Genomic DNA, 23,534 nt, shown 5'->3' with positions numbered 1-23,534 from the left:
TTTTGTGTTTATTTTGTGTCCCTTCATTCCTTCCTTTTTGTTTTACATATTCTAATTTATAAGGTATTTTTTTTGCTGTCATTTTGCTTCCTTTACATCCTCTGTAGGATCATTGTACATTTGTCTGTGGTCTCTGAACTGAGCTGTGACTCACAGTCACTTGTGCAGGTTTACAGATTTTAATGTTGTATCTCTTTGTGTTTATTTAAAGTCCCTTCCTTGTTTTATTCAATTTCAAATAAATTATAGTTTTTTATTTTATTTTATTTATCATTTTTTTGCTGTCATTTTGGTGGTTTGACTCCCGTTTACAGCTGTGACCCACAGGCACTTGTGCAGGTGAATGTGCAGGTGAGGTAATACGTCCTGTGACGTCGACGCAGCCATATCAAGCCACGTGAGGATGGGTGACAGGAGGAGGAGGGTCAGGAGGAAGAGTGGGAGGGTGAGTATTGATATACTGGACCGATCTCCGCCTCTTTCTCAGACACAGTGTGGGGATCTAGAGGAACAGAGTAAGTATAAGACTTCGCCTGTTGATAGAATAATAACCTCCTAGTGTATTTCATGACCATATTTACTGGTGAGGATAATGATGCCTTTTTTAAATCAATCAAATCAGACTTTAAGAGAGACAAACCAGCTTTAAACCCCAGGCGGTTTTATCTTCCAGATGTGATCCCATGTTCTTCCACTTCTGTGGTTTAGTAAAATGTTTATATGAAGCAGTGTAAACAGACTTACGTATTCCTGTGACAGGGACCAGACATGGAGGGGAAGGGCGAGAAGGAAAAGCAGCCCGCTGACAAACTGCAACTAAACGGGGATTTAAGGTAAGTCAAAGGTTTTTATAAAACATAATCTGTTCGGAAATTAAGTTTATTTGCTCAACCAATGAGTACGGTGGCCGAGAGAGCTTAACGCGCTTTAAATTTAGAAATGCACGCAAATAGAAAAAACACGTGAGAATTTTAACAGCGAATGTTTCTTCAAATGAATGAAGTTGTTTTCAATTGCACTTGTTCTATTCTATTTGAAAGCGTTTTCTTAATTTGCAGTAAGTGGAACACTCTAATTTAATAAAATTTTAAGTATTTATATATATCAGTAATAATTTAATTAATTAAAAATATTGTACATCTTAATATGCTTCTTGGCTTTATTTATTTCATAATAAGCTTTTTACATGTCTTATAACTAAACCACTTTTTGTTTGTTACATACAGCCACACAGACACACACAAATATATATAATTCATACAACATTTAACAGGAGTCTCTGTGATTCTCTTGCAAGCAAAGTATATTTAGTCTTTATATTTGACACATGTCAAATATAAAGTGAAAAAAAAAGTGAACATGTGTTCTTGTTGATGACTCCTCCAGTGAGGGCAGTAAAGATGACAAAGAAAATAAAAAGAAGAAAGAAAAAGCGCCAAAGCTGCCCATGGTCGGCCCTATTGATGTGGTAAGAACACACACACACACACACACACACACACACACACACACACACACACACACACACACACAGAGAGAGAGAGAGAACACAAGAACAAATTGATTTAAGATTTAGATCAGGTTAGCCAGACAGTAATGGGAAGAGACCGAATTTAATAGCATTGTGTAAGACTGTGTGTGTGTGTGTGTGTGTGTGTGTGTGTGTGTGTGTGTGTGTGTGTGTGTGTGTGTGTGTGTGTGTGTGTGTGTGTGTGTGTGTGTGTGTGTGTGTGTGTGTGTGTGTGTGTGTGTGTGTGTGTGTGTGTGTTACTCTTCAGGACCTTCTCCAGTATAAACTATGATCTTGTCAGGACCAGCAGTCCTCATTGAGAACCAAAACCTAATTTCGAAGCTGCTGATTAAGGTCAGGGGCAAGTTGTGAATTGTGGTTAGGTTAAAGTTAGGGTTAGGCATTTATTGGTCTCGGTTAAATTTAGGGGAAATGAATTATTTAGGTTGTCCACAATGAATGGAAGTCAATAAACAGTCCTAAGGGTCTCTGGGTATACTTGAGCGTGTGTGTGTGTGTGTGTGTGTGACGTCAGAGGGGGAGCAGGGAGAGAGGATGGGAGTGCGGCACATCCTCCTGTTGTTGGGGTGGACTCCACCAGTCCCCTGCTGTGAGAACATAATAGCTGATTAAAGTTAAACGTTTTTTTTCCTTTTCTGCTTTGATAACTCAAAATTCTTCCAGATCCTGATTTCAGCTGCTCTCTCTCTCTCTCTCTCTCTCTCTCTCTCTCTCTCTCTCTCTCTCCACTCTCTCCTTTATGTGAGTGTAGTTCAGATTCGCAGACAGTTTGGACATTTTCATGATCCTGTGTGGGACGGTGATGGCCATGGCCAACGGCGTCGTGCTTCCTCTCATGTGCATCGTGTTTGGGGACATGACTGACAGCTTGGTCAATTTTCCTACCGGCGAGATCTCGGACAACTTCACAGTAATTTACCCCAGTGAGTTTTGGGTTTACGGGCATCGTGGGCACACATACCTCTGCTGATTAAAATAAATTCAGAAGACATCTGACCGCGTTTTTTGTTTCCCTGTGTCTTTAGATTTCACCGGCTTGCCAATAAACAGCACCCTACAAGAGGACATGAATCGGTAAGACTTTGTCAAATGTCACCTAATCGTCAGATGTGACTTTGTTTTAGAGTTGATGAGCGTGTCCTTTATATTTGTAGAGTCTCCTACGTAGTTTTACTAGAAAAATTGTTTTGCCTGGATTATGATGAATCCTCTGTTGCCATCAAACAATTAACACTTTTCTTCACGTCTAATCAGATATGTTTTTGTTTTTTTTACTTATTTTTTATTTAGTTTTCATCAAAACAATATGCATTTCCAGACAGTTACTTTCTTTGTCCATTTTTCAACTGTATACAATATTGTTATACATGGTATTCAAGTACAGTGTGCAATGCATAGAAAAAACAACACACATCAAACAGTGCTGACTCCAAGAGAAAAAGAGGGGGGATAAGAATAAGAATAAATGATTGATACATACATCACTTATTAAATAAAAAGAGGAAAGAAACAAGAAAAAAGAAAAAAAAGTCAAATGAAAATAAAACCAGTGATAAAGAAATAGTAATTGTCCACTCCAGAATGTAGTAGCATAGGTGCTATATATGCTTTTAACCGCTCAACCAGAGGCCCAGAGCGAGGTTATTTAGTAACCCTCATTGTATTAATAACGCAGAGAGAGGACCCCATCGTTTAGTAAAGATAGACTTTGGGAGCCTTAATGAATATGTGATTTGCTCCATTTGGTAGATGTCCCATACTTTTTGGGTCCATATATTGTATGTGGGTGGGTCTGGTTTTAACCATTTGATGGTTATACACTTCAATGCTGCTGTGAGTAGTATGTTGAGCAGATCTGATATGTTTTTAAAGTCATATTCGTCACAATGCGTCCCATCTCCCAGCTATGCCATCTACTACTCCATCATGGGAGCTACTGTGCTGGTGGCAGCGTACCTGCAGGTGTCGTTGTGGACCATGGCGGCCGGGCGGCAGGTCAAACGCATCCGCAAGCTGTTCTTCCACCGCATCATGCAACAGGACATCGGCTGGTTCGACGTCAACGAGACTGGAGAGCTCAACACGCGTCTCATAGAGTGGGTACCACAGGAGCCACATGCTCACAGTTCTAATCACAGTCTGAATGTACTGCTGAGCTGATGTTGCAGCTGAGCATCCCTCACGCATCCTCCCCTTCCAGAAAGGACCCCACTCCCGATGTAGATATAAAGCACTTAAACATGAAGGGCCCATTCTAGGGTAACGAAAACAACAATTCGCACAATTTAGATGAAACACACACTCATGAAAACATCACCGAGATTATTTTATATAAAATTTCTGCCAATAGATCCCTTTCACCTAAATCTCACACACTGGACCTTGAAGGGGTCGGTTGTGCCTAAGTGATCACATGCGCTTCACTAAGTGCCATATCAGTCACATGTGGTACTTTGAAGAGCATTAGTGGTAATGTGGTTTATATTTCCATGCTTCAGTGATGTCTATAAGATCCAAGAGGGCATTGGTGACAAGGCGGCGATGCTGATCCAGGCCTACACCACCTTCCTGTCGGCCTTCGTCATCGGCTTCACCAAAGGCTGGAAGCTGACTCTGGTCATCCTGGCGGTGAGCCCTGCGCTGGGCCTTTCGGCAGCACTTTTCAGTAAAGTAAGTTCATATCTTATCTCTCAGTGCTTCTCTCATGCTTTCTCTTGCTATCCATGTATGCAAATGTCGATCGCAAGGCTTCCGCTGCTATTAATAATGACTTGAGTTCTTCCTCGCCTGAATAGGTGCTGACGAGCTTCACGAGTAAAGAGCAGGCTGCGTACGCCAAAGCCGGAGCTGTGGCAGAGGAGGTGCTGGCGGCAATCAGGACCGTGTTTGCCTTCAGTGGTCAGGACAGAGAGATCAAGAGGTGTGTACACTGTGTTACACAGCATCTGTACTCGCACATGAGCAGGACACACTATATTAGCCTCCCTTTCTTCCCTAATGTCTTTCAGAGCTCATAAAACACTGTTAACACACCCAGCCAGTCTGTCCAGGGTCAAAGTGCTATGAAAAGACGCAGATGAATAAAACACATAGAAGATGAATCTGTGTTCTTAATTTGCTTTACATAGAAGTAACACTCACATGATCCTTAGTTGAACGTATGAGCTTCCAGAGCTTATTAGACGGGTAGCGATAAAAATGAAAAGGATACACACACACACACACACACACACACATGTGTAGCCTACATACAGCCTGTAGTGGCAAGTATTTCCACGACAGGAGCTCTCTCTGGATTCCTCAGTAACTCACCAAATAAGTAACGCATCAGTAATACCAAACTCCTGATTGAGGTTCTTCACTGAAAGGTTTTGTGTGTGTGTGTGTGTGTGTGTGTGTGTGTGTATGTGTTGAACCACAGGTATCATAAAAACTTGGAGGATGCTAAGATTATGGGAATAAAGAAGGCTCTGTCTGCGAACATTTCCATGGGCTTCACCTTCATGGTTATCTACCTCTCCTATGCCCTGGCCTTCTGGTACGGCAGTACTCTCATCCTGAGCAATGAATACACCATTGGGAGTGTACTTACTGTGAGTAGACACGTAATGACCGAATTATATATTTTTTCCCATTGAATATAAAGGAGATTCTGGTGCAGCTCAGACTGACGTGTGTGTGTGTGTGTGTTTGTCGATGTGTGATTGTGTGTCTTCAGGTGCTCTTCGTGGTGCTCATTGGAGCGTTCACCATGGGACAGTCCTCCGCCAACATCCAGACTTTTGCCAGTGCCCGGGGAGCTGCACATAAAGTGTACAGCATCATTGACAACGTAAGGAATTAAACATTTTCAAGTATCTACATCACAGAAAATATCATAGTTTTTTCATCTCTCTGCTGCCGAGCACTTGTCAGTTCTTATCACTGAACGTGCCCGACTGAACTCAGGCGCTGTGGGTCGTCGCTTTGAAGCAGCCAACAACCTGGAGTCAGTAATGAGATGTTGGCTTTTTGCTCTAATTTGATCCCATGCTGGGACTGCAGGTCATTCTGGTTGATACCGCACAACTGTGGCTCCAACTCCTTCCTCAACCGAAAGCAACTTGGTTACTAAACAATAGTTCAAACTTGAGCAGTGGGACTAACCTCAGATTAAAATAGTTAAATTATGCACCTCTATCACACATGTACAGAGGATATCTTGTGCTGGAACTGACATCTCCTCTCTCACTCAGACTATTGGCTGAGTAATGCATCTGTTACAAATGAAAAAACCCGGAGGCTGAAAGAGTTGAATTCTTTGATCCATGTTCCAGGTTTTAGGACCCTGTGAACACTCGGCCGTATTTATTACATTTTACCATCATTTTATCTGTGGAATTTATATAGTGACCCTCATGTGATTTACTTTATACTTTTATTGCGAATAACTTTTATGAAGTTTTACCCTAACACTGCAGGGTGATGCCTCCACAGAATCTGTAAAAACAGACTCGAATTTCCTGCGCTGATCCAGAGTGTGTGTTTCTGTTTGTGTATGTGTGTGTGCGTGTCAGAGTTAGTGCACAGAGACAAAGAGCAATGAAAATAAACAATTGCTTCATTCAATACATTCACCCTAACCTGGAGGGGGAGGGGGGGGGGCAACCTTCCTCCTATTGTCTGTTAGAAGTTATGATAATAATCAGGTCCCACAACCAGAAAGGAGACGTGAATGAAAATATTTGTGTCTCTCAACAGAATCCGACCATCGACAGCTATTCGGAGGCCGGCTTCAAGCCTGACTCCATCAAAGGAAACATCGAGTTTAAGAACATTCACTTCAGCTACCCCACAAGGCCGGATGTCCAAGTATGTTCCCCTGCTGACACCTCCTGACATTAAATTACATCACTCTGTATCTGATCTCTAATATTGTTTATATCATTTATAGATATTAAAGAACATGTCTCTAAGTGTGAAGAGTGGGCAGACCATGGCGTTAGTGGGCAGCAGTGGCTGTGGTAAAAGCACCACGGTCCAGCTGCTGCAGAGGTTCTACGATCCTCAGGACGGAGCCGTGAGTGATGTCTCCAAAGCTTTTCCTTTTTCATTTGGTCAAATCCATCCAATAGATTTTGCATCTCGCTCCTTCATGGTAGGTGTTTGTTGATGGTCACGACATCCGTTCTCTCAACGTCCGCTACCTGAGGGAGATGATCGGCGTGGTGAGTCAGGAGCCCATCCTCTTCGCCACCACCATCTCTGAGAACATCAGGTACGGCCGTCTGGACGTGACGGACCAGGAGATCGAACAAGCCGCCAAGGAGGCCAACGCTTACGACTTCATCATTAAGCTTCCCGATGTGAGAACATTTCCAAGACTCCCTGTCGTCTGTGCATATTAGACACTTTATGCACCACTTGCTAACGCTGAGAATTTGACCACTGAGCAGAAGTTTGAGACGCTGGTCGGAGACCGAGGGACCCAGATGAGCGGCGGACAGAAGCAGAGGGTCGCGATCGCCCGTGCTCTCGTCCGCAACCCGAAGATCCTTCTGCTGGACGAGGCCACATCTGCTCTGGATGCAGAGAGTGAGACCATTGTGCAGGCTGCACTCGACAAGGTGCAGACACACAATCAGGGGCGCCATTTATAAGAAATGCAATTTAAAAACATAAATTAGGCTACTACTACTACAAACAACATCACAGAGCCACTAGTATGGATGCTGACTCTAAGCTGTCGGGGAAATATTTCCACTCACCCGCTGTGAATGTCCTGGACTTTTTCCTGCTGTAATCTCACAAGGCCTCACCTCACATGTTGAACACAAATCAAAATGTCAGCTCCTTCTTGTAAATCGAATCCTTGCACTCAGGTCCGAATGGGTCGCACCACCATCGTCGTGGCCCATCGCCTCTCGACCATCAGAAATGCTGACGTCATCGCTGGGTTCCAGGATGGTCAAGTTGCAGAGGTGGGGACTCACAGCCAGCTGATGGAGAAAAAGGGAATCTACCAAAGACTGGTCACCACACAGGTAACACACACACGCACACCATATGCACGCACACACACATACACACGCAGTAACACATGCATTGACATTAGTCTGGTCTCAAAACCAAATTCAAAGTGGTCTGTCCTTCATATTGACTGTGTATCATCTCTCCCGTCCGCAGACGTTTCAGGACGTCGAGGAGGCGAAGGAAGCAGAGGAGGAGCTGTCTGTGGACGAGAAGAGCCCATTGGCCGATTCCCTCAGCGAGTGCACTCCGTACAGGAGGAAGACCACAAGAGGCTCCTCTATGAGTGCGTCAGAGGGAGGGAAAGAGAAGACAGAGTCTGACAAGGATGAGACTGAGGAGGTGAGATTTGGTGGAACATCTCAGCACAGCAAAAAGGATTTTAGAGACCCAGCATCACCCTCCCCTTGTTTATTTGTCCTTGCTGTGGAACCCATGACTATTTCTCTGTGTAGTTCGATTGGTCGTGATTCTTTCCAAATAAATCAAATGATGAGGCAGATGAAAAAAGAAAATGTGACTCAGCTCTTCTCTCCCTCTCTTCCTGCAGGATGAGAACGTGCCCCCCGTGTCCTTCCTCAAAGTGCTGCGTCTCAACCTTCCCGAGTGGCCGTACATGTTGGTGGGGACCGTCTGTGCCATCATCAACGGCGCGATGCAGCCAGTGTTCGCCATCATCTTCTCCAAGATCATCACCGTAGGTTCCTCTCAGTGTCTGCGCACCACAGAGGTTGTTCCGTGTCTCGTGTCCGCTAAAATGCTACAAATGAGATGTTTTCTTCTCCTCTCAGGTGTTTGCAGAGAAGGATCAAGAGCTCGTCAGACAGAGAGCAACATTGTTTTCCCTCATGTTTGCTGTGATCGGAGGTGTATCATTTGTCACCATGTTTCTACAGGTATGCATGTTTATGCGCACACCTGTTGATGTACATATGTTTCTCAATTGTGTTCAGTGGCTTCCAAATAGATTGACATTCAGATCAGACATCTGTCCAGAAGAGACAGACAGAGTCAATCTCTCCATCTAACTCACAGCTAAAGAGAAACTGTAACTATAACCATATAAGCGTCAATATATATTCCATAATGTCTTTAAAGGAAAGATATAATGCTCATGTTCAGTTTGTGGGTTGCTAGTTGAAATGGTTTACGTGCTATAATATTCAGAAAATGCATCCCAATCCTCACACTGTTCAAGTGTGACCTGCACCATCACACAGGCTGTTTACAGACGACACTGTTGCAGGATAAACCCTTTGTCCAGCTGTGCTGACGTCCCCTCTCTCTAAATGGTCTTTACAGGGTTTCTGTTTTGGTAAATCCGGGGAGATTCTGACCCTCAAACTGAGACTCGGGGCTTTCAAGGCCATGATGAGACAGGTGAGTGCACTAACCTGACCTGAGAGACCTGAGAGACCTGAGACCTAGTGACGACCCATACGTTACTTCCTCAATGTAGAAACCAGAGGGTCAATGATGAATTATGTGGGGTGTATTTGCTTGAGTTTACCAACATTTGAATCTGCTTATTTTCCCAGCACTATCAGTAAAATCAAACCAAATCCCATGCTCTCAATCTTTAAAGGGGACATATTATGGAAATTGCACTTTTGTAGTGCTTCTGCACGTTAATTTGGGTATCTGGCATGTCTACCGTCCAAAAAACTATGTTTGTGGTTACTCTATGTCAGAAACGATATGCTAGAGTGTGTCCAATGGGATTACGACCCGAAAATTCGTATTTTCCAACCATGCCCATGTAGGGAGTCTCGCTACAGAGCCTTGGACCATCATCACCATCATCACCACCATCACGGGGGCTCTGGCATTAGCCCCCGGAGCCCCCGGGGAACCTGTTAGCTCCGGCGTTAGCTCGCGAGCCGGTGAGATGATGGTGATGATGGCAAGCTAGCGCGCTCAACCGTAGAGAGTGCGTCTCCCGGGGGAGAGTGTCTCCGCGGTCTTTTGACCAAAATATGTTCACATTTCACGAAGACCCCAAGGAACCATATCAACTGTGGTAAAATGGGCATACGATGGGTCCTTTAAGGCTTGATAAATAAATGCCTTCAGTTTAAATTGTTGATTATTTAGTAATAATATTCAATGTTATATGGAAATAATGGTTCTATACAATTACTTATTTGTATTGCCATGAACACTGTTGTTTTTCGTTTATAGGATCTTAGCTGGTTTGACAACCCGAAAAACAGTGTGGGGGCGCTCACCACGAGACTGGCCACGGATGCTGCACAAGTACAAGGGGTAAGTCTCAACGACGGTCACACTCCCATTAAACGAATAAAACGAATTAGTCACAGAAGACCAACAAAAAACGCCTGATACATCCACTGATCATGTCGTCTGCTGTGCTCCCGTGATCTCTCTGCTCAGGCCACAGGGGTACGCATGGCCACACTGGCTCAGAACTTTGCCAACTTGGGCACCAGTGTGATCATCTCCTTTATTTACGGCTGGGAGCTGACCCTCCTCATCCTGGCTGTGGTGCCCGCCATGGTGTTGGCTGGAGCTGTGGAGATGAAGTTGCTCACTGGCCACGCTGTCGAGGACAAGAAGGAGTTAGAGAAGGCTGGAAAGGCAAGATATCCACAGAAATGTCCTTTTTTCAGTTAATTGGCACTCTAAGGAGAGGTGCCAGTGATGTACTGTACACGTAACATTCGTGTACTGTGTGTCTCCAGATTTCTACAGAAGCCATAGAGAATATCCGAACTGTGGCCTCTCTCACCAGAGAACCCAAGTTTGAGTCTTTGTATCACAAAAACCTTGAAGTGCCATATAAGTAGGAGAAGTGACGGATCCACCAATTACACAAAATCCTATATGTAATTCAATCACATTTTATAAATTTGTCCTCGCACATTTCTCTCCCTCTCTGTGCAGGAACTCCACAAAAAAGGCCCACGTGTACGGTGCCACCTTCGCCTTCTCCCAGGCCATGATCTACTTTGCTTATGCAGGCTGTTTCCGATTTGGAGCTTGGCTTATTGAAGAAGGAAGGATGGATGTTCAGGGCGTTTTCCTGTGAGTAAATGTTTTTTTGTCAACTGGAGAAGTATTAGTTTCAGATAAAGGTTAAAACGCTGGTCGATGACAGCCTGTTATGTCAGACCAAAGCTTTCCTGCTGAGAGAAGTGAGTGTTTATTTGCCTTTTAATCATTAACCTGCACTGAGGCATGTGAGAACTTTACCTTTGCTGCTGGATCACAGACACACACACACACACACGAGTTATAGGATGGTCATGTAATTCACTGTCATGGCTGGGAGGAGCCTCCCTCATTTATTTAATACTACAAAGAGCCGCTACACGAAGACAATCATTTGAAGGACGTTAAAACTATAAAACTTGTTGTTATTACCACCCACTCTTATGAAACGTTTTATGTCAACACATAACCTTGAGATTTATATCTGGTGTTGGCATGCAATCATAAAAATATAGATTATAGTATATGATAAGACATTTTTTTTGTGTGGAAACAAGATAAATTCGATGGGAACCGTGAATGTCTGCATCAGATTTTGTGCCAATCTATAGCAGATGATACTGAGATACAGTATTTAATTGGAAAAGTAAAAAAAAAACTAGATTTCATCCACTGAAATTTAAAAAAGTAAAATGGGTGTTTATGTCTTTAATCGATTTGAATTCCTCTCCCAGTGTGATTTCGGCAGTTCTGTACGGCGCCATGGCGATCGGAGAGGCCAACTCCTTCGCGCCAAACTACGCTAAAGCCAAAATGTCGGCTTCGCACCTCATGATGCTGATGAATCTGGAGCCTGCCATTGACAATCTTTCACAGGAAGGAGAGACACCGGTGCGTGAGCGTTTATATTTTCTCACACGGCCGATGAGACCCTTGCTCTTCAACACACATGCTGAACACGTCTCTTATCTCCTCCGATCTCCAGGACAGGTTTGATGGCAACGTGCACTTTGAGAATGTCAGGTTCAACTACCCCTCGCGGCCCAACCTGCCCGTCCTCCAGGGCCTGGATCTGGAGGTGAAGCGGGGGGAGACGCTGGCCCTGGTGGGGAGCAGCGGCTGTGGGAAGAGCACCATCATCCAGCTGCTGGAGCGGTTCTACGACCCCAGAGAGGGCAGCGTGGTGAGTGGACAAACACACGCTCATGCCTCTTCACCTACTGTCCTTTGGCTAATGTTTAGCTGGGAGGAGAGTTTATGGCGACTTTACAGCACTGCACTGATGATACTGGGACATTATGAGGCCTGTGTAGCGTGTGTAGCTATCCAGATGGTAATAAGCAGCTGGTTTTATCTTGATGGGATCAATGCGGTTGCTGACACACCTGTGAGACACTGGAGAATATAATTAGTCACTGTGGTTTTCTTCTGTTCCTCTAGATCCGATTAAGCTTCTAGAGTCTAGACGCTTAATGGGATGTTTTGAAGTGGTGGATCCCTGCTCACTGTGATTTGCTGACTTTTAGAATGATGATTTTATTATTACCTCTACTAAGAAGGTTAGGTTTTCATAGCTTTGGCTATTTGTCTATTGACAGAATAATACACCAAAACTACTAAACATAATTTATTTCAAACTTGGTGGAAGGGAGGAGTATCGGCCCATTCACTTTTGTTGTGGGAGCAGGATTTTGAATCTTCATTACCATTACAAGATTTTTGTGACTTGTTTTGCGAGAAATGCTGCAAAGATCTACATCAAAAAACAGATGTGCTTAAGGGACTGAAACCAATGAGTGTGAACTACAGAACGTATGCCGGTGGAAAATGATTACATATTATATGACACTTAGTATAAAGACTTTTAGGTAAAAAACATATTGACTGAGCATCTTTTAATGTAGTTTGTGCTGTGATACGCTGCTCTGTTCATATTTACATATATATGACAGGTCAGACTGTTCCTGCTGCTCAGGATTCAGGAATTCTTCCATTAAGACTTCTCTTCACAACCTCAGATAATAACCCTCTGGGTCTCACATCATTTCTACAGGCCTTTTATTATCTTTCAGATCATTGTTTTGGTTTTCCAGCCAACAACTTCCAACAACTTGACTGGTTGGTTTCTGTATTAAAGCTCTAATCGCCCTCAGGTTTGCCGGTTTTAAGCAAGCTGTAAGACAATGTCTTCAAGCACAAGTCCATATTTACGCTGATGCTAAGCAATGTTGCTCTTCTGCCATTTTCCCCCTTCAGGTGCTGGACAATGTAAACACCAAACAGCTGAATATCCACTGGCTGAGATCCCAGATGGGCATCGTGTCCCAGGAGCCCACGCTGTTCGACTGCACCTTGGCCCAGAACATTGCCTACGGAGACAACAGTCGCATCGCAACCATGGACGAGATAGTGGCGGCTGCTAAAGCGGCCAACATCCACAGCTTCATTCAGGAGCTGCCGGAGGTAACGGAATATAAACAGGCTGCCTGATTCCCCCCCCACACACACACACATTCGCCAACAAGCAGCTATCTGTACATCTCAAAGTTCTCTTTTGTCACAGAGATAAATAGTTACAACTGTGATATGTCTGTTAATGTGCAAGGGATTATACAACAGCAACAAATGTGACTAAGGGTTTCTGACTGTTGGTATTTTCGCAGAGGACATTTTGACATGTGAGGATCACACACACACACACACACACACATGCAGGTGAAAGTGAATCGCTTGCTGGGGTGAATAGAGTCCAACAGTCATCGTCCTCTTTTAGAACGGTTAACTTCCCGTTCATGGTTAGGGTTAGAAACACCGTATAAAAAGAGCTTCATATTCATTGTGTTGGAAGTTCTCTCGAAGCAAATTTTTTATAATGTATTGCTAGTAAAGACGTTTTTCTAATGGGTACATTTCTAACCAATTAGTTAAAGTGGGTCCACAGCAGGTCAAAAATATCAACCATGCCTACAATTCAACATACATTTCAATAAAGTTTCTAATGATGGATTAATAAAATATAAATATTAACTTGGACTAAGATTTAATGAGACCGGTACCTTCAAATTGCACCGATTATATGTTTCTCTCCAGGACATTTTATTTGAAATAATACCAGAAAAGAACAGACCTGTAACACAACAATTCTCCTGTAGAAAGTATGACAAGGAACATGGTGTGGATTACAGGATTCACATGTCATCATGTTAGTGATCTACAGTAACACCATCATGTGGCCTCTCTCTCTCTCTCTCTCTCTGATTGAATGAGCAGAAGTACGATACTCAAGCAGGTGACAAGGGAACGCAGCTGTCAGGAGGACAGAAGCAGAGAATAGCCATAGCCCGAGCCATCCTCCGCAACCCAATGCTGCTGCTGCTGGACGAGGCCACGTCCGCACTCGACACTGAAAGCGAGAAGGTGAGTGACTCTTTGCAAACCAGTGATCTGTTGAGCTTCATCCTGAATGTTGTTCTGCCTCATCTCTCACTCACTTCCTCCCTCCACAAACAAAGTCTTTTAACCAAGTTATTTCAGTGTCGGAAGCCCCCTGGTTCTCACTGTGGTCGCTCTGCCCTCTCTGCAGGTGGTGCAGGAGGCGTTGGACCAGGCAAGCAAGGGCAGGACGTGCATTATCGTGGCGCACCGTCTGTCCACCATCCAAAACGCAGACCGCATAGCCGTCTTGCAGGGGGGAGTCGTGGTCGAGCAAGGCACGCACCAGCAGCTGCTGGCCAAGAGGGGAGTCTACCACATGCTGGTCACCACACAGATGGGCCACGGGAGGCATTGAGAGAACAGGGAGAGCAGTACCAGACAGATTATTTATCATCTCTACATTACACTATCCATAGGGCTGGATTCAACTCTCTGTGAGGCCGGGAGCCTCTTATCACCAGCTCCCGGCCTCACAGCGTCAGTGAGGGGTCGGATGTGCTGACTGTGTCCAGGCCTTTTGGGAGTTGGGACCTCCAAGCCTCCAGAGTCTTGTGGAAGTAACACACTGGCTCATAGAGTGTGGTAGTTTTAAGAGGCCACGTCGTTGCCACTGTTCAATTGTTGCCACATTTATACATATTTTTTACAGAAAACTTTTTTACACAGTAGCAAAAGATTGGTATAAATCATAAACTCAATGATTGAATTCTATTTAGCTGCATCAGTTTCACAGGGCTGGTGTTGTTCAGGCCTCACTTTACTCGGACACTTGGATGTTATTTAACACCTTTTGACAAGTGTAAATGTGTGCTATGAAAAAGGAATATTACTGTACTGTATCCTCACACGCTTTCTTTATTCTTGTTTGTTGATCACTGGGAATCATTTCAGTCTCTTTTAACAAACTATCAGATATTATTTGGTTCCACCTAATGTGACCAAAATGACAAATATGAAGTGATTCAAGCAAGCAATGCACTGGATTTATGCAGTATCATATTACATCGGATCGACCTGACACTGGCAATCATCACGGTGTGTTCTCCTGTTTATGTATTTGAGAAGATTTGTTTAAAGACGTGGTCAGAAGGGCCTGCGCAGCTGAAGACAAGCAAGAAGCAGAAGTGGATTCTCATACACTCACTCAAAGAATGTAATGTCGCACAAATGCACAGAATTACTAACCTTTATGAAGGATATTCTTATATATTAGTTTAATAGCATCGACCATTCAAATTCTCTTTATTATTTATTTCTAGATTTTTCTTTTTCACACTTTACCATTTACAAACGCTTAGTCAACAGTTATAATAATTAATATATAATTTCTAACTGATCAGTGGAATGAACACAAATTTTAGTTTTCGAAAAGCTAAAGTGAAATGTGAATTATTTCCACTTCTTAATTAAAGCAAAATATGTTGAAACTCCGGCCAATGGTCTGTGTTTAATGGTCTCTTTTCTGATGAGCACTCAAAGCACTGTACAGTAGAGTTGTTGCATAGTTACAGTTTATCAAGAAATGGACTAAAACAGAATATCAAAGAAAGTGGCCCTCGTCTAAAATGTTTCAAATAGACAGACAAAACCTACAGTACATATTCTGATGATAAATTGAGATACTACAGTGACAAAATATATTTTACAGTCTGCCTACACAGATGCTACATCAATTAAAGTCTGGTATGGACTTCTTTAGCTGAAAACAAAATGATATGCCTCCAAATTACCACTGGGGGGCAAAATAAAGGATATCTGTAAATTTCTGATCATTTTAGTCCCTTGTTTAATAGAGGATTTGTTACATTTTTCTGTAGATTTCCATTGGAAGACTAATCCTAACTAAACAGACGAACCTTAAACAATTGTTTTGTTTAAATTTCTTTCATATTTCTTTTTTATTGGTTTAATTGGAATGCCTTTTAGTACATCATTATTACAGCAGATTCCAAGGCCTAAGAGTAGCAGCAGTTATTTTTCACAGTTCTGTGTAGAGGAGCTTCAGTTTCTTTCACCACTGAGTGCAACCATCATCAGCTTGGTTTTACAATGGATTAAACAACATTTAAATAATCTAAAATGTACAAGAATAATACTAAAATATATTTACACCTGGAAGAACATTTTCACCAGATTACTCACCCAAAATGAAATAGAAAACATAACTTGAGATATTAGTAAATATCCCCTAAAGGTAACTAGTGATTCAGTGATTCCGTGTCTTTGCATTGATCTGCTTGCTATCTGGTGATTAGCTGAAGGTTTGTGAACCGAATGTGCATTGACGCTCACACTGAGACACAGAGGTAAAAGGCAAATGTGTAAATCAGCTTCAGCTCAGCACTTATGTGTCTTTAAAGCTGAGATGTGGTGGCCAGGTGAAGCATCTGGTGCAGGTAGCTGGTGAAGTGGTTAAAAAGGGTCGAAGCGTCTGTCGGGCGGTAAGAGTTCCACGCTGAGATGGAGATCACAATCCTTCAGGGAAGAGAGAGAGCGTGGATTAAATCACAGCTGCAGAGATATTGTCTTCATCCAACAAGTAAAAAGAGCTAGAGCCCAACAGATATAGATTTTTGGGGGGGCTAATGCTGATACTGATATCAAGAGTAATTACCACTACCAATACCGTAGCCAAACTTCAATAAAAAGATCAGCAGAATAATAAAAAAGTTACTGCTTTGTGAAGCATTTATTTGAGCTGACAACGAAAAAGATCATCGTAATTTCATCAACTTAAATTTCCACACAAAGGAAGCGTTTAATGAAAACATGTTGATGTCCTGTCTGCTCACCTGTCGTCTCTAATGCGGTAAAAGAAGCCGTAGCCCTGGTGCACCATGGGAGCCACAGCCCCCAGAATTGTGGTGTAGCCCACCAGACTGGACGACAGCACAAAGTTACCACCACCACCACTGCAGACACGAACACAACCCAGTTACAGACCAGCAGAGACCTAACGATCTTTATCACCATACAGTATATCTAAAAGAGTTGTGATCTTTGTGCTTCTACATCTGTCATCTAATGTCACAGCTAAAATGTAGTGGGGGGTCTTGAGCAGGGCACAGAGAAGAGACTGTACCTCGTTGTGTAGAGGGGATCCATGAAGAGCTCTGGGATGGGACCTCCCTCCTCTTTAGCAATAAGATACAGGCCGAGCAGATGCCTGTCGAAACCTGGAAACAATGTCAAGAAATATAAAAAGGGCTGATATTAAAAACCAACAAGTAAAAAGTTTGCTCTATGGAGCTGCTAGTGTTCAGAATAAATGATTCATTCACTGGTGATACTTCCTGTATGAGGGATATTATACAACACCTAATTAGACAAGATGCTGTAATCCATCATCTGTGAATCCAGTTTTACTGCACTTGTGATCTTTCCTTTGCCTGCACTCTTCTTTCTAATTATTTTCTGATTTGTAATCACCATCATTTGAATTCACACAAAATCATTTTGAGACCTGCTCTGAAAGCTCATGTCACAAAAACTGACCATTTCCATTCTGGGCCTCCGCCATTAGCTTGTTGTGTCGATCGAAGGCCAGCAGCATGGCTTTCCTATTGCTAATAACCTGAGGGAGAAACGATGATGTCAATTAAGAAATGACTGAGTCCACCTGTGTACTTTGTGAGATTTTGCCAGACACACAAACACACACACACTGACTCACATCACATGAGGGGTCGATCATGGCTCGACACCAGTTCACAGCCTCCTGGGTGCAGGGTCTCATCGTCTCCGTCCTGCCGTGGTAGAACTTGCGGGTCATTGCTGTCTCATAGCAGCTACCGGGCCTGAGAGGGCGAAGAAGAGACGTGTTCTTACTTACTCCACTTTAAATATCACTAAAAGCACACGCAAATTACAGAGTCCACACCTTTTGTGCATTCTGTAATAGGCCAACTGCATCGCCAGTTGAACAAAGGTGTCAGGATGCAGCTTCCTCTGTTTGATGGCTGCTTTTCCAAATGCAGTGAAGGCGTAACACACAATCTGCAGGTCCTGTGCCTATAAAACCAGTGACAGTGAGACAGTGAGTGAGACAGTACACAAACACCTCTAACTATGCAAAAGTCATTTTACTATTAACCCACAGTCTCCAGGTACTGCTGCTTGGCCTGGCTGATGTCACTGAGGACTTTCTCGTCCACAGTAAAAACCATCTCCTCAGGAAGGGGCATGGACCTGACTGAGTCTGACCCCTTCAAAGCATAAGACATAATCAATGAGTGAGAAGTGAGAGAATACATTTAAAATTAAAATATTTAACTCTATGTTCGGAAACAAAAGAAATAAATGGAGGAGTTCACCTTCCATTCGCCTTCTGTGGCTTTGATTTGTTGGTCCACATACCAACACAGAGACACCAGGACCATGGCATCATATGGGGCATGCTGCAAAACAATTTCATTTGAGCTATTGTTCATTTCACGTCACGATAGAGGGACCAAAAGCAGCATTATCAGCTTTACCCCTCACTGTACTAGTAATCCAATTTAGTCTACAATCTCTCCAACCATTACACATACAAACTCACATCACAGGTGGATCCAAAAGTGCCGTCTGAGAAGCAGATTGAATTGTACGACTTGTCTCCCCAGCGGATTGTGGGGTCTCCTTTAAGTGCTTCCTGGGTCATCTGTGTTCAGGATTTAAAAGTCACAAAAATAAGACACACTGCTTTATTCCTGTGGACAGAACATGATTTAAACAAGGTCACGTGGTGGAGTTATAAATAATTCAACATGTGTGCAGCCAGTACATTTGTGTAGTTCTCTGGAGTGGAGTAGGGTTTGGTCTCGTCCAGAGATATGATGAACAGGCTGCTCTGAATGGTTTCCAGGATGGTGTTATTGTGAGGATCAATGCTTATTAGATGCTCTCTGGCCTGTGGAGACAGTCAACAGATACATGTTGACAGAGCTGTTCTTTACTTTTAGATTGTTTACACTCTGTGATACACCTTATTGACCAAGATGTCTCTGAAGGAGCCTCACCTTCGCCCAGCGAGTCCTCTCCTCTGAGGTGAGAACAGCGACTCCGTCTCCCTCTGGCTCTCCCTCACAGCGCTCCTTCACATATCTCAGCTGCCTGCACAGGTTATGATAGTTAGTTAGTACAGTTATGATAATTATCCTCCTTGTCCTGCTCTCAAATTACATTCAACACTCTTTACGATCTTTTGAATAGATTTTTTGCATGTTAACAATAATAGTTAAGAGTCACAGACACCAGCAAGCTGTTATGAGCAACTGCTCTCATGACGCTGGAGCGAGCAAGAAAATAAAACATCTGTAATTTACATATTTATTTAAATGTCCTATAAGAAGGAGCCAAGACGTGTGGAGATACGAGTGTGAAAAGAGATGTTACCAGAATATGAGGCTTGCATTGTTTTCCTCCTAGAGCGACTGTAAGGTTTGCATCTTTAGTTGTCTAATTAGTTAGTTTAAGTTTGTTCTCTTGGGTACCAGATTTCATATTTGTGTACTAGGTATCATATTTGGGTTGTGTTCTTGTTCTTGTGTATTAACTACACAATTGTGTACTAACTACCTGAAAAGTTCTGGAGGAGTGAGGATTTGTCCATCAGACAGTGCATCAAATGTGAAGATCCGTCCACGACACATCACAACTAAGTGGGAGGGGCACGGACCCTCACGCTCTGTGACACAACAAAAAATGACCATTACACAACAGAAATATGTTAGCTGAAGAAATGTGGTATTTAAATATGGTTATGCAGGTGTACTAATGGTTAAAGATAACGGCCATGTTTATTGTACCTGTCTTGAAGTAGTTACGGATGGTGTCCTTCTTTTCTCCGGGCACTTTGCAGGTGCAGAACAGCATTCGGAACTGATCCATATCTAATGCCGTTTTTCCAACTTTCTGAGGAGCCAGCTTCTCGCTGAAATATGCAGAAGAGAGAAAAGAAATCAAAATGACATATTTACATGACGACATGTAGTCATGTAGAGCACACCACAAAAACACGGCTTGTTGAAGTGTGAGGCTGTCTTACGTGCGGATCAGGTCCCAGTACTGTAGTGCGTGCCATGTGCTTATACTGGCCCTCTGCAGGTAAACTCCCTCTGCAGGAGGCCACCAGTGCTCGAGGTACGGCGCCGGGCCTCCAAAGTTCACATTCAGCTGAGAGGGGATGCGGACCTCCAGGTACGCTGCGTCTAACCACCATTCTTCCAACTGGTGAATAAAAACATAGTCAGCTAAATAGGATAAAAGAGGACATGTGTATGACCAAGACCTTTACAGTTGATGCACGTACCCAGTTCTTCTTCGTCCTGGCTCTCTGCAGTAGTTTCTGGTGCAGCTCTTTACCAACACCCTCTTGGAATTTCCTCACAATGTCCACGGTCGCCTTAAACTCTTTCTCAGAGGCAAATGGATGAACTGTTGGCAACAGAAACCAGTCAGTGATTCAGTCAACAAACAACTTGTGGTCATATATGTTAATTATAACACCAAATGACACTTGCATATGATGATAATTATAGAATGAGAGTTAAACTACTATGAAATTTGGATTATGTGGAGAAATATAATTCTAGGGAGACAGACCCAAAGAGCTGAGGAACGGTATATTGATAAATACCATGTTACATTTTAATTAAAACATTAAAGCGCCAATTCGACAAGATACAAGATCTTGTTTTGCACTAATGTCCAGAAGAGTTCAGAGTTGGTGAAAACAAAATGTTGTCATACCAATTGGTCTTTATCGTTAGGGGTGAGTTCAAAGATAAGATACGGTTTTCAAGGCTAGGGGGCAAAGTAAGAATATTCATAATTTATGCTTTTCATTAAAAAGAAAATGATTAAGATATATCTACTTCAAGATGAAGAAATAATTACCATTGTCGACCGATACAAATCTTGGGTGAATTGAATAATGACTACCATTTAACCAATCATGTTAATGTAGCACTTTTCTGCTTATGAAAGTAATACCAACCAATGAGCACAGCCACCAACAAATCAAAACCACAGCCCAGTTTCTTGGCTCTTTACGTGCAGAAATCATTTGAGTTAATAGTTTGTTTTGTAAGTTGTTACTGAGGCCCCGCCCCTTGCACCAAGCTACAAACCTACCAGCATCCAGGTACATGGAAAGGCTGCTCTCTAGTGTTGGTACAGGCAGGGGAGGCAGGACGCTCTGGTACTGGAAGGTCCGCTCCGCCTGAGACTCTGACAACAGATTAGCCATTTCTTCTCCCTGTAATACAAATCAATGTTGACTGTGTGAAGCTGAAACATCAGTTTGACATTAGTTTGTCTCACTGGTTTGACAGAGTGTGACTCAGTGGCTGTTTGCAGGCTCTTAATTTGATCTCAGAGAATTCTTCAGACATTATTCTGAAAATGTCTTTGTACATGAACAAAGAGTGTGTATTTAATACTGTTTAATTAACATTTTAAAATGGATCACGTGTAAGTGTAAATTCTGAGAATATGGATGCAATTGGCTATGATTGGTTACACCAAGAGACTCCAAAAAACGCACTGTATATATTCAGTTTTCTGTAGAAAGGCAAAAGGGGAGAAAATCTGTTTGTAATTACATGATTCAAAAAATCCCACAAAAAGGAAATAAACCAAAGCACTTTTGCTGTGGAGAAATGTAAAAGCTTTTATCACCAGGGCTATGTAATGCTTATGTAGTTAGTCACCCTGATCATTCATGCATTAGCCACACTAATGAAGGCTTTTAAATGTTCCTACAGCAAGCACGCCTTGGTGTGTTTCCTCTTTGGAATCAATACACAGTTTCCTTTTATGAACCATAAAGGGAAGCTGTAAATCTGTGAAGCTGGAACGAGCCAATGATTGACCTTTATGTTCATTTGTAAATCAAATGGTCAGTTGATGTCACTTTCACTGGTTTCAGTCTCTTAAATATGAGGAGAAGCTGCTTCTGTTTGTTTTTTATATCTCAGAACATGTGACACCTGCTGGTTCAAAACATTTGAGTGAAACAAAAACTAGCAAGTTACAGACTTGACGTTGGCTTCTGGTGGCGTTTAACAGAGATTCCTGACCAAACAAAGGATTTGACACATTCTAATAGCACAACAACTGACAGATGACTCCGGACTGATGACCACTGATAGCTGCAGCTCCTTTAAAACCTAAAACACGAGCAATGCTAAAGCTAAAGCTATTTTCTCTGAGGTTGGGATGATCCCACAGAGGAAACAGGAGCAGGAGCAGTGAAGAGCCTGGATTTAACCGTGTCCACCCTGTTTGTTTAGCATGTGAATAAACACCGACACTGTTTTAGAATCTGTTATATTGTGCAAATTGAAATTGGTCATATATCTAATTATTAACTCGTAGTTAAGACCAGAAAACTCTCTAAACTGTTGGTTAAACTTGTCTGATCCGTGCTCAGTTTAACAGATAAACACACACGCAACCAAACTGTCTGTTAACTGTTTTCATCCTCTCGTTACCTCAGAACATCATAACCATCGAGTTAGCTCACGTCAAGGATGTTGCTGTATGTAAGCTGCGGCTAATGGCTAATGCTACCACAACAACAACATCAACACGATACGTGCGTGTTTGAGTTGTTTTAACGACATGTCTGTCCGTCGGACGCAGCTTACCTCGTCCAGGTCCCGCTGCCTGCAGCTCCCAGCATCGACTCCCAGCACAAGCTACTGGTGTTGTTCCCCGGACCAGCAAGTTTCACCTTTCCCCCAGTGAACCTCTGTCCCGCTGCCAGCACGCCACGAGCACTGCGCATGGGCGGAGGACTGCCCCGGCGTTGTGACGGAAACCACGAGGTCAGTGTGCAGGGACTGAGAAATGTCATTGTGATCACTGTCACTGTTAATAACTCATATATTACAATTAGACTTTACATTTATAGATATAATTATACTATTAATATACACTGTATCTATTACCTGTGCCTGTATGTTCATGTTTGTGTGATAAATGGGATTGCTCGTAACACAGCAATAAAGTCAGTTATCAATCAATCAATCTATCTATCTATCTATCTATCTATCTATCTATCTATCTATCTATCTATCTATCTATCTATCTATCTATCAATCTATCAATCTATCCATCTCTCTATCTCTCTCTCTATCTATCTCTCTCTCTACTTATCTATCTATCTATCTATCCATCTCTCTATCTATCTATCTATGTTTGTGTGATATATGTTATATGTATACATGATATTGCTACACTTAACACAGTTATAAACTCAGTTATCAATCTATCTATCTATCCATCTCTCTATCTCCTTATCTATCTATATATCTATCCATCTATCCATCTCTCTATCTCTCATCTATCAATCAATCAATCTATCAATCTATCTATTTATTTATCTATCAATCTATCTATGTATGTTTGTGTGATATGTTATTGCTACTCTAACACAGCAATAAAGTGATCTATCTATCTAACTATCTATCCATTATCGTATCCATATCCATTTTATGGTCAATAACAAATTTGAAATATATTAGTGTGTGTTAAAATAATACTTATAGGCCCACATGTAATTACATTACAAACAAAATATTTTCAATGACATGAGTCCTTCAGTGGGCCTGATGTGGTT

At 42.5% G+C, this 23,534-nt stretch overlaps 2 protein-coding genes across 2 annotated transcripts; one reads left to right on the top strand and one right to left on the bottom strand.

Moving 5' to 3' along the window:
• The first annotated feature begins 450 nt into the window (after window positions 1-450).
• abcb4 (ATP-binding cassette, sub-family B (MDR/TAP), member 4) lies at window positions 451-15,359 on the top strand. Its single transcript, XM_062399175.1, has 28 exons — window positions 451-515; window positions 760-833; window positions 1,387-1,468; window positions 2,283-2,454; window positions 2,557-2,605; window positions 3,436-3,627; window positions 4,030-4,201; window positions 4,327-4,451; window positions 4,953-5,124; window positions 5,250-5,363; window positions 6,272-6,382; window positions 6,465-6,590; window positions 6,673-6,876; window positions 6,967-7,137; window positions 7,393-7,554; window positions 7,697-7,882; window positions 8,091-8,237; window positions 8,332-8,436; window positions 8,843-8,920; window positions 9,722-9,805; window positions 9,935-10,138; window positions 10,243-10,343; window positions 10,445-10,585; window positions 11,227-11,383; window positions 11,478-11,675; window positions 12,749-12,955; window positions 13,763-13,909; window positions 14,076-15,359. The coding sequence occupies exons 2-28, from the start codon at window positions 769-771 to the stop codon at window positions 14,280-14,282; spliced, it is 3,879 nt and encodes a 1,292-aa protein (XP_062255159.1). The 5' UTR covers window positions 451-515; window positions 760-768; the 3' UTR covers window positions 14,283-15,359.
• Window positions 15,360-15,792: 433 nt separating this feature from the next.
• crot (carnitine O-octanoyltransferase) lies at window positions 15,793-23,025 on the bottom strand. Its single transcript, XM_062399177.1, has 17 exons — window positions 22,561-23,025; window positions 21,044-21,167; window positions 20,220-20,344; window positions 19,956-20,137; window positions 19,717-19,841; window positions 19,487-19,595; window positions 18,928-19,021; window positions 18,693-18,818; window positions 18,468-18,569; window positions 18,241-18,324; window positions 18,025-18,132; window positions 17,808-17,938; window positions 17,601-17,724; window positions 17,423-17,501; window positions 17,010-17,103; window positions 16,720-16,839; window positions 15,793-16,402 (listed from the first exon to the last, which is right to left on the bottom strand). Exons 2-17 carry the CDS (start codon window positions 21,156-21,158, stop codon window positions 16,282-16,284), a joined length of 1,839 nt encoding a protein of 612 aa, XP_062255161.1. The 5' UTR covers window positions 21,159-21,167; window positions 22,561-23,025; the 3' UTR covers window positions 15,793-16,281.
• Window positions 23,026-23,534: the final 509 nt, after the last annotated feature.

Source organism: Platichthys flesus, chromosome 11, assembly GCF_949316205.1.
Source record: "Platichthys flesus chromosome 11, fPlaFle2.1, whole genome shotgun sequence".
NCBI lineage: Eukaryota > Metazoa > Chordata > Actinopteri > Pleuronectiformes > Pleuronectidae > Platichthys > Platichthys flesus.
The sequence above is the reverse complement of the archived record's forward strand: the minus strand, read 5'-3'. Positions and strand labels throughout refer to the sequence as shown.

Excerpts from the sequence above, each read along its gene's own strand:
- abcb4 (XM_062399175.1), top strand. The coding sequence starts at position 769 with ATGGAGGGGAAGGGCGAGAAGGAAAAGCAGCCCGCTGACAAACTGCAA. Across the intron at positions 6,877-6,966 it reads TCATCATTAAGCTTCCCGAT|AAGTTTGAGACGCTGGTCGG; the intron begins GTGAGAACATTT and ends ACCACTGAGCAG. Across the intron at positions 13,910-14,075 it reads TCGACACTGAAAGCGAGAAG|GTGGTGCAGGAGGCGTTGGA; the intron begins GTGAGTGACTCT and ends CCCTCTCTGCAG.
- crot (XM_062399177.1), bottom strand. The coding sequence starts at position 21,158 with ATGGCTAATCTGTTGTCAGAGTCTCAGGCGGAGCGGACCTTCCAGTAC. Across the intron at positions 20,345-21,043 it reads TTCCATGTACCTGGATGCTG|TTCATCCATTTGCCTCTGAG; the intron begins GTAGGTTTGTAG and ends TGTTGCCAACAG. Across the intron at positions 19,596-19,716 it reads CCGTAACTACTTCAAGACAG|AGCGTGAGGGTCCGTGCCCC; the intron begins GTACAATAAACA and ends GTTGTGTCACAG.